General features: G+C 47.6%; 1 protein-coding gene across 6 annotated transcripts in view; it reads right to left on the bottom strand.

The window, feature by feature from the left end:
• ME3 (malic enzyme 3) overlaps positions 1 to 15769 on the bottom strand; it is a 179629-nt gene that overhangs the window by 41177 nt on the left and 122683 nt on the right. For all 6 annotated transcript variants that reach the window (XM_008540396.2, XM_008540405.2, XM_070625619.1 and 3 more), the window contains 2 exons: positions 13929 to 14090; positions 4017 to 4120 (listed from right to left, as the gene is read on the bottom strand). In XM_008540396.2, the coding sequence (XP_008538618.2) occupies positions 4017 to 4120; positions 13929 to 14090 (266 nt within the window). The remainder of the gene's footprint in view (positions 1 to 4016; positions 4121 to 13928; positions 14091 to 15769) is intronic.

Genomic DNA, 15769 nt, shown 5'->3' with positions numbered 1-15769 from the left:
TGGTGCGTGTGTGTGTGTGTGTGTGTGTGTGTGTGTGTGAGAGAGAGAGAGAGAGAGAGAGAGGGAGAGAGAGACAGAGAGAACCAGAGATAGAAAGATGGAGAGACCCAAAAAGACAGAAATTTTCCTGGAGCTAAAAAGCAGATGACTTTTTTATTAAGGTCAATTTTTTTTTTTAAACTATCATTTCCCTTCTTTGTCACTCTTATTTCAGCAGCTTAGCAATCTCTGTCTTTAGGATTTGGGGAGCCAGAGAGAAACGGGGTGGTTTCCTTTCCTGGCCTGCTTAAAGGCTGAAGTTGCTGTTGACATCAAACTTCTGTCCAACTCAGGCCAAGTGTCAGACAGAGCGAGGGCTCCAGGTGTAAACTTAGACGGACCATTCCCTTCCATTCTACTGCAAGTAACAGAAATGAACAATGTAAGTGGAAACCATCGGGGAAAGCTGTCGCTCAGGTGCAATGCTCCAGGTCCCACGCTTGGCAGGGAAAGAGCAGAAAGAATGGACCATGGGAACCTCAGGCTTTGTCTCAGCTGGGAGCAGGACACTCGCAGCTGTCTGTTGCTGGGTTTACCGACTCAGGTGGAGATTCCTTCTGCCCCAGGGGGCCCTCCCCAGTGGCCAAACTCCAGGATGGTAGCTAAGCCTAGTGACTCTTTTTCACACCAAAAAATCTTAAGACACACCCCGATTAGTGGGTAGGGGCAAGAAGGTAGACCTTTTTATTAGCAGGATGTTTGGAAAGAGGCAAAGATGCTGAAGGCAAGAGTCAACATTTCCTGAGGTTCTTTCTTAAAATACACTGTGTTTGGCTTCAGGGCTGCTGACTCACTCCCAGGCCGGGCATTCTGTCTTGGGGCTACTATATTCCCGAGAGTGCCCAGGGAGACCAGCTCCTTCCTCACCTGCAGTATCCACAGAAACACCTGCTTTAGCTTATTAGAAAGTCAAAACAACTGACTGTCAGCCCATCATCTTTTCCACTGAAGGACGCATTCCTCTTGGCTGATGCACACCCCTCTCCCCAGGGTTCACCCCCGGACTGCCTGTGTGTCTGTGAACTGAGTTTGATGGTAATTTGAAGAGGCTCTTACATCCTTGTTTTTTTAACCTTCTCACACGAATAGTAAGACTTCCCTGTGGGGAATCCTGGAATGACTACTGACTCATTAGATAGGCAGTGAGCCCTGAAAATGGGAAGCAAAAAAATGGGCTCTCAAAGCCAATTTCATTCCCTTCTCTTTTCTTCCACAGGTAACTCAGCATTGTAGAAAACAGTCTGGCCTCACAGTCAGCAGACACACATTCAACTTGAAGTCATGCCAGATACTGGGTGACCTGTGAGACAGGTTCCTTAGCCCCTCAGGGTCTCAGTTTCCTCCTCTGTAAACTGGACATAATAATACCCAGCCTGCCAGCCATGCAGGAATTTTAAAAGATCCAAATAGAATAATGGGGTAGGAAGGCATCTTAAAGAGCAACTGATGCTTAAATTACTTCCTATAATAGCACCTCCTATAATAAGCCACACAACGTATCCTTGAACTCTTTCTGTGACAGGGAACTCATTTCCACAGGGACAGCTCTGATTTATTTTGAGCTGAAAACTGCCTCCTTTGGTATTCTACCAATTAGCTCCTCTCCATACGGGCATAAAGCAGCAAGTCCAGTCCTCTTCTGGAAGAACAGCTTTCGGATCTCTGGAGGGAGTGTTGCACCCCTGATTCGCACAGAGCAGTCCCTAGGTCTTCTCTCTACCAGGCTAAGCCATTGGCGCCCTTCACTGTCATGGTTATTGTTCTCCAAAGGCGCTTTAGGTAATTTATGACCTTCGACGTATCTTGTCTGGAACCGAATGTGGTATTCAGGATGGTCTGAAATGGGGAGAATTAAGTGGGACATTCACCTCCCCTGTTCCAGATGATAGGCCTCTATTAATGCAGCTGACCCTTGAATTAGCTGCTTTGGTGGTCACATCTCCCTAACAGAACTTCCTCCATAATTCAGCTTCAAACACCTAACTTTCTGATTACCACCTCCTTTCTTTCCAGCTCATTCCATCTATTACCCAACTCAACAATTCTTAGGCCTCATTAGGACTTACTGAGCATTGACCATATCACTGTCCCTTACCTCTCACCTCCACTGTGTCCTCATGTCCCTTCTTATCTAGCCTAGACCTCAGGACACATCATTATAATCATCCCCTTGAATACACTCTTAATTTCTTTCTCCCTTGCCTGGCAAAATCCCAACCGTGATTAAATCCTACTCTCTGCCTCTTTCTGCCCTGCATCCAATTGAAACTGGTTAGAGAAAAACACAGAAAGAGGTTAACTGACCTAAGTTACATTCATGAGCAGTAACCTCAAGGAGGCCCATGAAACTACCCAGCAATCATCTTCCACTTCCCTGGTTTGGACATTCTAGGTCATACCTCCTCCATCCTTAAGCCTCCGCCACCTCTGTCCCCATCCTCACTCTCAGGGGGTGACATTGCCTTCATCTGATGGGGCTCCCACATGCCCCCCCACCACATCTACCCACCCGCCCATATCTGTGCCCAGTGCTCTGCCTTCCCTCTCTCCCTGCGGATGGGCCTCTCTGCTCCTAAGACTAAGCTCTCCAGGTGTGCCCTAGATCTTTGCCTCTCCCTTACTCTAGAACTTTTGCCCCCACACTCCACTACTAATTTCCTCTTCTATAGGATCATTCCCATCCCATATAACATATTATTTCTCTCATCTTAAACAACAAAAACAAAAAACACAACAATAATAGAATGCTTTCTTCTTATCCCCAGAGAAGGAAACCAGACAAAGAGACTTAACAGTTTCATAACCTGGAAGTGGTGGCGTCAGTTTGCCCACCCCCAAAGCCCACCCAAATGAGACTTCACGGGCTGCAGAGGCCAAAGCAGCTCTCTCTCCAGCCCACTGCGCTGGTGTGAGTGACTGAAGTGGGCAAGGGAGTACTTTGCCAAGGACAACCAGGCCGGTTCTGCCATACCTGGGTACTCATGGGATAGCAAGAAAAGCTGGAGATTTTCAAGTGAGAAGGAGACCTGCTCAATCTGCGGGGGCTGTTGAGCTACTGAAACTCTGCCTTGCCTGACTTGCCTGTAAGACTAAAGGGGGGTGGGTTCGGGGGCTGTTTCTAGGATGCCATCCCAGCAGCATGCCAGCCATGGCAGGGTAAGTGGGTGGCCACGACGGCAGACAGATGGGGCAGGGGAGAGGGATGGAAGCCACCAATATTGCACATCCCAGTGCAGAGATGACACCTCATAATTCTCATAGGCCCAGAGCCCGTATGGCCTGCTGTGGTGGCTCATTAACACCTCTTGGTCCTCATGTAGAGGTGGAAAATGAGGACTAACGTGACAAGCTGCCTTCCAAAGCCGTTTCGTCAGAAGGGCACACTCCTTTCCTTCCCACTCACAGTGTTCCTCTTCATGTCAACGACCCAGAACACCTCAAGCCAAGGGGGTTTTCCTCTGGGACACTGGACACTTAACTAATCCAGATCACAGGCCTTCAGCTATCAACCCTCTGCTCTCCTCTGTCTGCTCCCAAAGAGTCTCCCAGGCAACAAGCCCATTTGGCTTTGAGTCTTCCAAGTACATGGGGTCAAGTTGGAATTTTCAGACCACCTGGAAAAGCACGCATCTACTGCCTCGTTTGTGTACCTGCCAAAATAAGTACTGACTTTCATCATGCTCTCTTGTTTTTGAGGAAGATTAGCCCTGAGCTAACATCTGCTGCCAATTCTACTCTTTTTGCTGAGGAAGACTGGCCCTGAGCTAACATCTGTGCCCATCTTCCTCTACTTTCTATGTGGGATGCCTACCACAGCATGGCTTGCCACGTGGTGCAGCGTCCGCACCTGGGATCCGAACTGGTGAACCCCGGGCCGCCAAAGCGGAACGTTCGAACTTAACCAGGGTGCCACTGGGCCGGTCCCCATGCTCCCTCTTAAAAGTCCTCTTCTAAAAGGGACAGACTGATCGACTTACTTGTCTGTCACGGCCTGCATGAACTCGTCCAGCAGGTCGTCGTATTCCTTCCCGCGCACACGCTGGTGTTTCAGGCCGATGTACAGAGGGTCTCTGAGCAGCTCCTGGAATAGACAGCATCCATTTCCTCAAGTGTCTTGGTTTAGTAGGAAGGACAGGGGGTGGGAGGGGAGAAGAGAGGAGGAAGCTGGCTGCTCTCTCACCTTTCCAGGTGTCTGGAAGGGTCTGGAGGCTAAGCTACTGAGCAAAGGTGGACTCCCAGATGGTGTCCACTTTAGGAACCAAGGATGCTTTGAACCAGGCAAGCCTCTCTCAGGCACAGTCTTCCAACCTCTGGCTGCAGGCTCTGAGTTTATTTCAGGGTTTCTCAATAATGGTGCTACTGACATTTTGGCTTGGATAATTATTTGATGTGAGAACTGACCTGTACATTGTGGGATCTCTGGACTCTAGCCACTAGAAGTCAGCAGCACCACCAGTTTTGACAATAAAAACTGTCTCTAGACATTGCCAAATGTCTTCGTAGGGACAGAATTGTTCCTGTTGAGATCCGCCATAAGCAGCATCTGGACTGAGATTTTGGGTCTCGTCCAAAGCCACTGATCTGGACTCAAATTAGAAAACACTTCATTCATTCATTCATTCATTCATTCATTCAACAAAATTTTACTGGATACCTACCACGTGCCTGGCACCGTGCTAGGCCCTGGGGATACAAGGATAGAATGATATAACCAGAAATTTTTTTCTTTTTCTTCTTCCTCTCACCAAAGCCCCCCCATTAGATTGTTGTATATTCCAGTTGTAGGTGGTTCCAGTTCTGCTATGTGGGACACTGCCTCAGCATGGCTTGATGAGTGGTGCCATGTCCACACCCAGGATCCGAACCAGTGAAACCCTGGGCTGCCGAAGTGGAGCGTGTGACCTTAACCACTCGGCCATGGGGCCAGCCCCTAGAAATTTTGATTCAAGAAAAATGTCCACCTTAATGCCAGCCTATTATCAGGTGACCCCATACTCCACCTGCTGCAGCAATTTCTGTCACAGCATTCGCATGCTGTTTGGTTATCTTCTATGTCTGTATTGGTCTGATGACCACTCTCACTGACTGACTTCCCACTCCTTCTATCCCCCTCTCAAACACACACCCCTATACAGAATCAGTGAACTCATTCACGCATGACACATTTACTGATCATCTATTACTGCTGATATTGGAGCCTGCAGGGGATTTGTAGATGAGTAAGAAATGGCTGTTACCTTTAAGGTGCTCACAATCTACTGCAAGTGGCTGATGAGTAAACTAACAAGCTCTACCATAGGGCAGACACTGCATTGGAACGAAGTGTGGAATATGGAAGCACAGAGAAGGAGTGAAGTAATTCCGATTGGGGCATGGTGAGGGTTGTCTCCTGGAGGAAATGGCCAGTCATTAAAAGATGGGCAGAATCTGACAGGTGGGCTGGGCCCTCCAAGCTGGAAAGTCGGCACAGAGAAAGGCTGGGGGCTGGAGACAGAGGAGGAAGAAGTACCTGGTGTGTTTAGGAAACAGGAAGTAATTCCATGTGTTAGGGTCTCCGGAAATTATCTATTTATGTCTGTATCACCAAAAATATGAGCTCCTTGAAGACAAGGTTTTGTGTTATCTTCATCTCCACCTGAACTGCTATTACAAGATAACAAAAATAAAGACACCATGGGCTGTGCCCTCAAGGGGCTTAGAGTCAAGTCTCACCTCCACCACTGACTAGTTGTGCGACCTCAGGCAAATCATGTGACCTCTCTGAGCCGTCTCATTTGTCAAATGAGGATAAAATACTAGCTGTACAGGGTAATTGTGATGATTAAATGAAATAATATATGTGAAAGAGCTTTGTGAATTATAACATATGCTACCTAGTGAGGGCAGCAGCTGTAACTTTCATAGTGCTTCCCATGTGCCACATACTAAGCAATATTCTAAGTCCTTGAATCTCCTCCACGAGGTGTGCAGCCATGGAGGTGTGTGGCTCAGATCTTCCTTAAGAGAACTTGCTGAGGGAGGGTAGGTGGTGGACAGCCTTCAGCTGCCACACTCTCCCTGGGCTGCTCCGACTGAGCATGGTGGGGTGCTAGGGTGGGCCAGACTTTTCCAGGGCTGCAGTGCAGGCAGAGCTCTTCTTGCTCTGTTCCCTCCTTCCTTCTCTCCTTTCATAGGTGACAGACCTTCATCGTAGTCTGAAGGCCCCATCCATCCGTCAACTATTCCTGCTCCCTCCCTTTATTCGTCACAGGCGTCCTCCCAATAAACTTCTCACACATCTGTTTCCTGGAGGACCTGGGCAGACACGGACGTCTTGTTATTTTCCCCTATTTTACAAATGGGGCCACAAGACATGGAGAGGTAAACAAGCTGCCCAGACCTTGGGCAGATAAGCGGAGAAGTCAGGGTTCACACTCAGCTGCCTGCTTCAGGGTTCACGACCTTAACCTCCGAGCCACGCTGCCTAGGCAGCCCTTTTGCATATCACCCAGAATTGATTTATTTTTGTTAAAGATGCTGCTCTAGGTCCCTATTGTCTTGATGGCGCTGTAGGAGGTGGTTGGACAAAGGTGTAGGAGACAGAAAAGAACAGGAAATATCTGCCTTCCTCACCCCTCACCCAGGCCTGGGGCCACATACTCACAGGGGGGGTTAGCATTTTGTCCAAGGCACCACAGGTCAACAATAGAAAGAGGGTGGGTCCTAACCTTGTTTCTCACTCTCCTCACCCCTGGATTATACATCCTTGAGGTTTTTAGCATTCTGCCCTAGTGGTTGTGTGTGTGGCCTGGGAGGGAGACCAAAGGACAAGAGTGGGATATATATGGTACCTACCCTTCCTCGTGCCACCTTTAAAGTGACCATCTAAAAGTCACTTAGAGGCAACAATCATCCAGCCAAGGGGGAACAATAAAGTAAATGATGGCAACTTAAGAGACAGCGAGGCAGTCATTAAAACTGCTGGTTTTTAAGACTATGCAGCCACCTGGACAAATGTGTATGAGATGATTTAAAGTGAAAAAAGCAGGATACAAAATAGCATGGAGATAATTTCAATTATCTGAAACTCATACACATACAACCGCAAGGGCATACGCAAAAATGATAAAAATAATGTAACTCTAGGTATTTGCATAACATATTCACGTTTTTAGTTCTTTTGTTTTAAAGATTGGCACCTGGGCTAACAACTGTTGCCAATTTTTTTTTTCTGCTTTATCTCCCCAAACCGCCCCTGTACACAGTTGTATATCTTAGTTGCATGTCCTTCTAGTTGTGGGATGTGGGACGCCGCCTTAACGTGGCCTGACGAGTGGTGCCATGTCTGCGCCCAGGATCCGAACCCTGGACCGCCGCAGCAGAGCGCGAGAACTTAACCACTAGGTCACAGAGCCAGCCCCAATTCTTATAGAGATTAAAGGGTCCACAGGGAGTTATAATTTGTAATGTTGCCAAGCCACAGATTTGAACTGCTGGCGCATGAGGCAGTGAAGAGTGAATTCCTCAGTGTGGTTTCTGGAGTGAGTCAAATTCTCCAGTGGTATCGAAGAATTTTAGGATTTTCCAAAACTTTCTCTGTATATCTGCATGAAGGTGAAAGGTCAACCATCATGAGGTTCTGTTGAGATATGACTATAAAAAAGTTTAAGTCCTTATGTTTTACTTTTATACTAAAATGTTCTATGCCTGAAATACTTTAAAACTAAGCACACAAAAAAATCAAAAAGAAAGTTTCTATATGGAGATGACACTAAAAAATAGCTCCTTATATTTGTACAGAACTTTCAAACAATTCAGTCCTTCTGAATCTAAAGTAATCTCATCCTTCTGTCTTAACATATTCTCATCCCCATTCGACAGGTGAGGAAAGTCGAGTCCAAGGGTTTAAATAACTCGGCCAAGCTCACACAGCCAGAAAGTGGCTAAACTGAAACTGAGCCTTGCTTTGACTGGGTCTCATGACAGCGTCCTTTCCGCCTTGTCATTCGACATTGTAGGGAGCAGGGACCCTGGGGGCAGCTGCTCACTCTCTGCCTGGTCCTCCTGGAAGAGTTCAGTAGTAATGGATTATTGTGTTCCAAGATAAGAAATCCACATTCTGCCCAGTGTCCACCGACTGAGGATGACTGCCAGCAAGGTGTGGGCCTGTGAACCGACCTGGACACTCTCCCTCAGCCCTCCTCTATGCTTGACTTCCTCACACAAATGTTCAGAAGTTTTCAGCAGATAGTATTGCCAGATAAAACACAGGACACCCGGTTAAATTTGAATTTCAGACAGGCAACAATTTTTTTTAGTCTAAATATGTCCCAAGTATTGCATGGAACATACTTATGCTAACAGAATGATTAGCTATTTATCTGAAATTTAAATTTAACTGGCATGCCATATTTTTCTTTGCTAAATTTGGTAACCCTCTCAAGAGAGGCAGAAGGAATCTTGAAGTTGGGAGGCAGTGGACTGCAGAGTTAAGGGCACTGCCGGCCTGGTGGCCCTGGTCAGGATGTTCCCTCTGAGCACCGTCAGTGTGGCCTGGCTTTAGAAGCAGAAGGGATTCTGGGCTTTGGAATCGGATGGACCTGGGTTTGAATTTCGGCTCTGTCACTTAACTAGTACTGTGACTTTGGGTAAGGTATCTAACTTCTTGTTCCACTTCATTTCTCTTCTCGGTCAAATGGGGATAATGATGATCTCTATTGCATAATGCAAGCTCTTTGGGGAAAGGGTCCTTATTCCCTGCGTCTCCCCGGTGATTTCTACAGTGCTGGCACGGGGCAGGCCCCAAAGCGGTTACTGATGTGAATGACACAAGTCCCAGAACTGGGTGAAGGAGATCCTGAATTAAGAACTAGGAAGGTCTCAGAAAGCACCTGTTTCAGCTTCCTCCAAATGAGTTTGTGAGGCCCAGAAAGGTGAAACGAGCTGCCAAGCTCACACAGCAAACTTGGTGGGAGCAACAGGATGGAAACAACGGCTTCCAGAACAGGGGTTTGCCCAGGTGGGACCAGCGTACTCACCTCTGAGCCCTGCTGCTTCCTCTCTGTTAGATAGTCACCAAGGTCCCTTTAGAACTAAGTACGTTTATAACTCTAACTCTAGTTTAAGGCCTCTATTCAAAGCACGTAAGGAGAACTTTCTCCTCTGCCATGAGTGTTGAATGCACCTCTACGGCTGTCTGCCCAGCTCTGCCCTCCCAAGGTTTTTCTTGGAGACAAAATGTCATGGAAAACAAAATGGGTTTCCTCCTCTTCATTTGCCATATCAGTGAGCACTGGGTTTAAGCTGGAAGAGAGATGAACCTCCTGGCCCTGAAAAATATTTATCTTGCATAGCAACAGGCACACAAAGATGTTACTCAGAGAGCATCTGAGGTCTGGGGAGGTCATGGGATTGGGTTCACTCTGTGGACACAGTGCACGTCCGTCCTCAGGGTGGCAGTTCTGTCTGCCATGCATTTCTTTGGGAGCTCAGTTAAGCCCAAGGGGAAGCTACAAAGATCCTAGGAAGCACAGCCTCACTGATCACATGTGCATAGGCAGCCAGTGCCTCTGACGGCACCACATGGTGAATGCTGACTCTATGAGCCGCAGTAACGACAATCGTGCAAGGTGGAAGAAACTCTTTGACACCCAGTTCTGTTAGCGATCTCATGCTTCCTCAGCAATCCAGTAACACCCCCAGGCACCATTTACCAGGCTCCATTGATAATCTGTTCCCGTCTTCTTCTCCCCCAGCCAAGATGACTCTCCTCCATGCCCCCATTAGTCAGTTCCACAGAGACTCACACAGCATCTTGTGGTGAGGTGAATCCACTGAGGCTCAAGACTTCTCCCAGGAGAAGACCTCTACAGCTCAGCAAGCCCCCCAGGCTGCCCCGCAGAACCCTCTTCCCACGTGAAACTAGGGAGTTGAAGGAGAAGTATTTCAGGTCCCTTCTAATGTGGACAGTCTGTGACTCTGTCTGATGGGTGTGGATGCAACAAAATGCGCAAACCAATCCCCACACAGCCATGAAGGAGGCTGAGACAGGTGCTCTGCATAACTGGGAGGGCCCCCTCACCCTGCCCCTTTGGAACTTAACTGTGGGATGTCCCTTCTTCATGGGATCACTGCCCCACATATTTATTTTTCCACACCTCCTTGGTGTCGGCAGGTAAAGTGACTCAGAGTTTCAGGGATGCAGACAGCAGATGTTTTTCTCCAACAGGAAACCTGGAGGGGTGTTTTCTTTGACTCTGATTAAAGCTCTTGTTGCCGCGGGAGTTTTTATAGAGACATACACACAGATGGTCTGGCTATTCTGACACCCCAAACCCTCATAACATCACCCTCGCTGCACTGACACGGAAGATGAAAGTTGCAAGGCTGAGCCTCCCTCTCCTCTTGCTCTGGTTTCCTCTGGGGGAGAGATACACCCCAAGACTTCTGGGTGGAAAATCTTGCACACGGATTCACTTTTAAAAAGACCTGTAGTGTGGGAGATCACACAGTCAATCCATCTGAAAAGAGATAAATCACTGTCTTGCCAATGTCGGCCACTTAGTAACTTTGGATTTTTGTGTCCTGAGTTTTCTGAAGAGTGTCTGGTGGGAGTCTGCCTTTCTTTGGAGGGGGAGGACCGTGGAAGCAGCATTAGTACATCTGACGTGATCTTGAGTGTCCATGGATCCAGGCTGTGCAAAATATCTACTTTCCCAGTCTCCATTACCCAGTTTATAACACAAACACCCGACCTCTTGGAGCAGCGTGCCGTGGAGGACAAGGCAGCTCTGTAGCCAGAGAGACCTGGGTTCAAACCCCAGAGCTGTGGGACCTGAGGTAAATAGTTAACATGTTTCCGCTCCAGTTTCCTCATCTGTAAAATGAGAAGAAGATCTCACACAGCTGTTATGAGAATTAAATGAGACTAAAGGCCTAGAGCTAGGCCTGGCACACTGCAGGTGCTGGTAATGGTCTCACTGGACTGGGTGGGAACTGCTTTCTCTCACCCCCAGGGTGTTGCAAGGACAGGTCAGGCTGTGTTCCCTCCTCTCAGCTGGGGAATACGCTGGTCCTTCCTGACAGGAGGGAGTAGAGCCAGGGGAAGCTCTCTTCCTTCCACACCCAGGAGGGAGAGGTGACTCAGAGGCCTAAAGCCCCAGGGTGAGAAGTAGCCACTTTGAGTAGATGTAACACATTAGCCATTAAAATGATCAATCGGGTGACAGTGTTGAAACACTGACAGCTAGAATATTCCACCCACGCCTGGCTCTCATTTATCTCCTCATGCCTAGCAGAGTGCCTCATACCTACTAAACACTCCATAAACTTTTGTTAAGCAAGGAAAGAGAAAGTGTTCGCAAAATAATCTTCATGGAAAAAATCAGAACAAAATTATGAACACATGATTATAACAAGGTAATAACTACATCTATGTACGTACATAGACATGTATTGGAAGGGAGTGCAAATGTAGCATTGTGGGAGAGATGTCATTTCCATTTCCTTTAAAAATTTTGAATAATGTTTTAAAGTTACTTTAGTAAGAAAAATTCTAAAAATCAAGAGACGACCTTTACTTAAAAAGCAACAGAAACCAAGGCAGCTGGTGTGGGTGTGGTGTGGGGAGAGGAGCGCAGATGTGGGGTCGGATCCCAGCCCTGCCACTTCTAGCGGATATTCTTGGGCAAATTAAGCTCTCAGGGCCTTGGTTTCTTCAACTGTAAAAAGAGGGTAATAACCAATGCTCCATTCACAGGGTTACTGTCAGACAAACAGGTGGTCTGTGAAAACAGCCTGGACATGATTACTCGTAGTTTTCTGCCATCTTTTCTGGTGGATTTGTTACAAGTTGGGGCCAGCTCTAAACTTCAGGACATCATTGCTGGGTGCTGGACCTTCAATGACAAAGGATCTTAATGCACCTGCTAGAGGCAACCATCAACCTTCCAGGGAATGCAGTGGGGCCAGATTCAAACTCAAGCTGTTCTGTTTCTTGTCTAGAGCCAGCGTTTAAGAGAGAGAGTGAAGGTCTCAATTAAAGCCAGTTGGAACACAGCAGGAGGAGTTGGATGGGAAGAATAAAACAAAGTTTGCTACACTCATCCATGCATGGGTGATTCCACAGGTGTTCTTTGAGACCAAAGGACAATTTCAGCAAAACCCAGGCATCTGGCTGGGCAAAGGAACCACTGTATGGAGCAAACCTTGAAGACTGGTCTTGATGAACAACTGTAAGGCTGTGCCACCATCCAGCCTCCTGTCATCTCCTAGGCTGGTAGGGAGGTACATGGAGAAGAAGAGCATTACAGGTGGAAGACACTCAGAAACATGCTGGTCCAGTCCTTCATGCTACCTGAAGGGATCAAGTCTAGATCGGTGCAGGGAGTCACCTGCTGTCAGTGGTCCTGGGGCCAAGTTCCTGCTTCCCAGTCAAGTACTTTTCCTACTCCCTTGTCCTCCCTCAGCCCACTTCCACCTCCACGATTTCTCAGCTGTTCAGCAAGGTCTGCCCCAGCCCCGCTGAGCCCTCATTTGACTGTATTGTGGATGAAGCCTGAATAAAGATCATTCCTCACCAGGAGCTACAGTGCTCATTCTTGTTTAGAAATGGGGACGTATGGTTTCCAGGGAGGAGGAAGGCCATGCAAAGAGTGGTAGCAAGTTTTATTGAGAGAGATCACCACAGAATGCAAATGAGTATAACCTTTTTGACAATATGAATCAAGGGTCTAAAAAAATGACCATTCCTTTTACCTCAATATTTCTATTTCTAGGAATTTATCTTAAGGAAATAATCAGAGATAGAAACAAAGACTGATTTGCAAAAATGGGTATCAGGTCACAGTTATATTTGCAAGAAGACTAGAATCAACCTAAGTATCTGACAGTGGGGGGGTTCTTATGAAAATTACAATACATCAGGCAGCTATTAAAATGACATTGTGGAAGAATGGTTAATGACCCGGGAGAAAACTCAGGACATACATTAAGTTTAAAAAAGCAGAATACAAAACTGTATATGCAATATAATCCTAATTCTATTTTTATGAATGCTTTGGGGGCAAAAAGGCTGGAAAGAAATATACCAAAATGTAAATAATGATTAGTATTGGTTGTATGACTGATATTTTATTTTTAATATTTCTCTGGATTCTCTCAATTTTTTAAAAGATGAACTTGCACTGATTTTAAACTCAGAGATAAATGTCATTAAGAAGGAGTTCTTGGATATTTTTCAATGTCCTCTAACACAGAGACGCAGAGCTGAGACGGCAGACATGCACAGACACCAGGTCCCAGGGTAGTGGTACCCAGGGCAGACAAACTCTTGGCTGGGGTTTGAGATCCTTAAATCCAAAACCACTTGGAATCCTACAGGTGGATCTCAGCTTGGGTCAGTATCTCTCCCTGGGCTCGCAGGACCCTTATCTGTCTGACTCAGACATTTCAGCCCTCGGCCCTGGTTCTTTGAGTTTTAATCCTTTCACTGAGGCAGCTCCCTCTAAAATGCTGAAAAAAACCAGCCCCGCAGCCACTCCCACCTCCATCAGTGGTCCTCTTCACTACAGGATCAGAGAGAGGCCTTGAGGGCAATGGAAGCTTCCTGGAGTTACGGAGCAAGAAAGCCCAAGTAGGTGTCATGATGGCATGGAGGATGTCAAGGGGGTAGGGGAGCAAGGAGACCCAGCAGTGGCTGGGGGAAGAGAATGGGGCTGGGAGGGAGGGATGGGCAAGCAGGGAGGAGAAAGGTCCTCCACTTCACAGCTGTGTAGGGAAAGTGACCTGGCAGGGGACCCAGGGAAGAACTGGCCCAATGCTGTGTAGATATGACCGCCCCACAAAGGCACTCCCCACCATCCTAGCCGCCACCTCTGGCCCCAGAGCTCCTGGCTGGGGCAGCACCTTACCTCATTGTTGGTGCCAACATCCAGCAGGACGGGGAGGCACTGCTGCGGGTTGACCCCTCCGCACGCCGTGTACAGGGCCAGCTTGCCCACAGGGATGCCCATGCCGTAGCAGCCCAGGTCTCCCAAGCCCAGGATGCGTTCCCCATCAGTCACCACCACGGCCTGAAAAACACAGCAGGGTACCATCAATCAGGGACAGCGTCTCCTGAGACAAAGTGCTCATTTTAACAGCCCTAGCTTGACAGGCCTGACAAGTGGACGCCCACAGTCTCTGCAGGGGGCTGAAACAGCTTGTCTGGGATAAGGATTCATTCAGCTGTGGGTGGCAGGCCCTTCTCCCACCCAACCTCCCCTTCCTGGCAGGTTGGTGAGAAACCCCACTGAGGTGAGATGACAGAAAAACACCTGCCCTACATTCTGAGGTTCAGGATGGGAGCTGCAAAAACAGCTGGAAGGAAACCACATCTGGTCACACTCCCTCAAAGAAACTGAGCAGACACTCTCAGCTTGAGATCTGAGGGGGCAGGGAGGGAAGGACATAATGAAAAACAAGTGTTCACGCTGCTGCTACAACCCCACAGTTTGGAGACCAATGTGAGTGCTCTTGGGCCTGCTCCTGGTATAATAAATCCAATTTGCAAACGAGAGAGCTCCTTGTGACATCTGCGAGGGTCACTATTTCACATGTAACCACGAGGGTTCTCAAGCTGTACTGGGATTACCTTTGTGTTTTGGCAAATAATCAGAGGGTCTACTAGGTACTGGACATAGTGCTAATTCCAGGCTTACCTACTGTGAATTGACAGATGCTGTGAAGCTGATGACAGAAATTATTACATGATTATGACAGATATTCATTTATTCATTCCTTTAATACATACTGCTGAGCACCTACTTTGCATAAAACACTATGCCAGATCCTGGGGGATGGAACATCAGCTTGCTTATCTCTAAAAACAAGTATGCATGGATCCAGCCCTTAAAGAACTAAGGGGCAAAAAGAGAGATGGAATGTGTATATTAATTAATTAATTATTTTATTGCGTCAATTTAACTTTATTGACTGTGATAATAGTTGTGGAGGAAACATGTATATTTAAAATCATCATTCTGGGAGGAAAGTGTGAGTGCAGTGAAAGCACAAGGGCAGCAAAGGTTGAGAGAAGGGAGAGTTACTTCCTGTAGGGCAGCCCTTCACAGAGGAGGGGACACACATGTCAGACCTTGGGCAGGTGGAGACTGTCCATTGGGGGCGTAGCTGGGGAGAAAGGCATTTGACACAAAAGGGAATTAAGATCCAGGGTAGAGGTGGGGAGGATGTAGGCTGTGTGTGGGAATGAGGAGGTGCAGGTTGCATGAAAGGAGAGAATGCAAAGTCAGGCAGGAGTGAGACCGAGAAGGGCCCTCAATGTAAGGCCAAGGAGAATGCCTCAGGGTGACAGTGAAGTTGTTTATAGGTCTCCCCAACCTGCTCACCATGGCTGGCTCCCTCATCTCTAAATGAGTTAGGTTTACAGGGCCACCCATTCCCACTGGAACCTGGCTTTGGGTCAGGACTTAGGACAAGCTCTGAGGTGTAGATGTCCTGATTGGCCCCAAGTCTTGGCCCATGGGCACCACAGGGGTCAGTTCGATGCATGAAGCTGGGCACTGGGGATGAAGAGTTTATAATCCAGGACCCAAAGTGTCCATGGCATCTTCTCACTTCTATTCTCTCTCTCTCCTGGAGGGAGAGCACACAAGGGCTGCTGCTGCCTTTTGGTAGAAGTAGGAGCTGAGATTCTTAAAAACACTCCTTTGCTTCTGGAAAGTGGGTTCTGGAGAGTTTAACAGACCCATGA

This window comes from Equus przewalskii, chromosome 6 (genome assembly GCF_037783145.1).
Source record: "Equus przewalskii isolate Varuska chromosome 6, EquPr2, whole genome shotgun sequence".
Classification (NCBI taxonomy): domain Eukaryota; kingdom Metazoa; phylum Chordata; class Mammalia; order Perissodactyla; family Equidae; genus Equus; species Equus przewalskii.
Note: the sequence above shows the minus strand (reverse complement) of the source record. Positions and strands in the feature narration are given on the sequence as shown.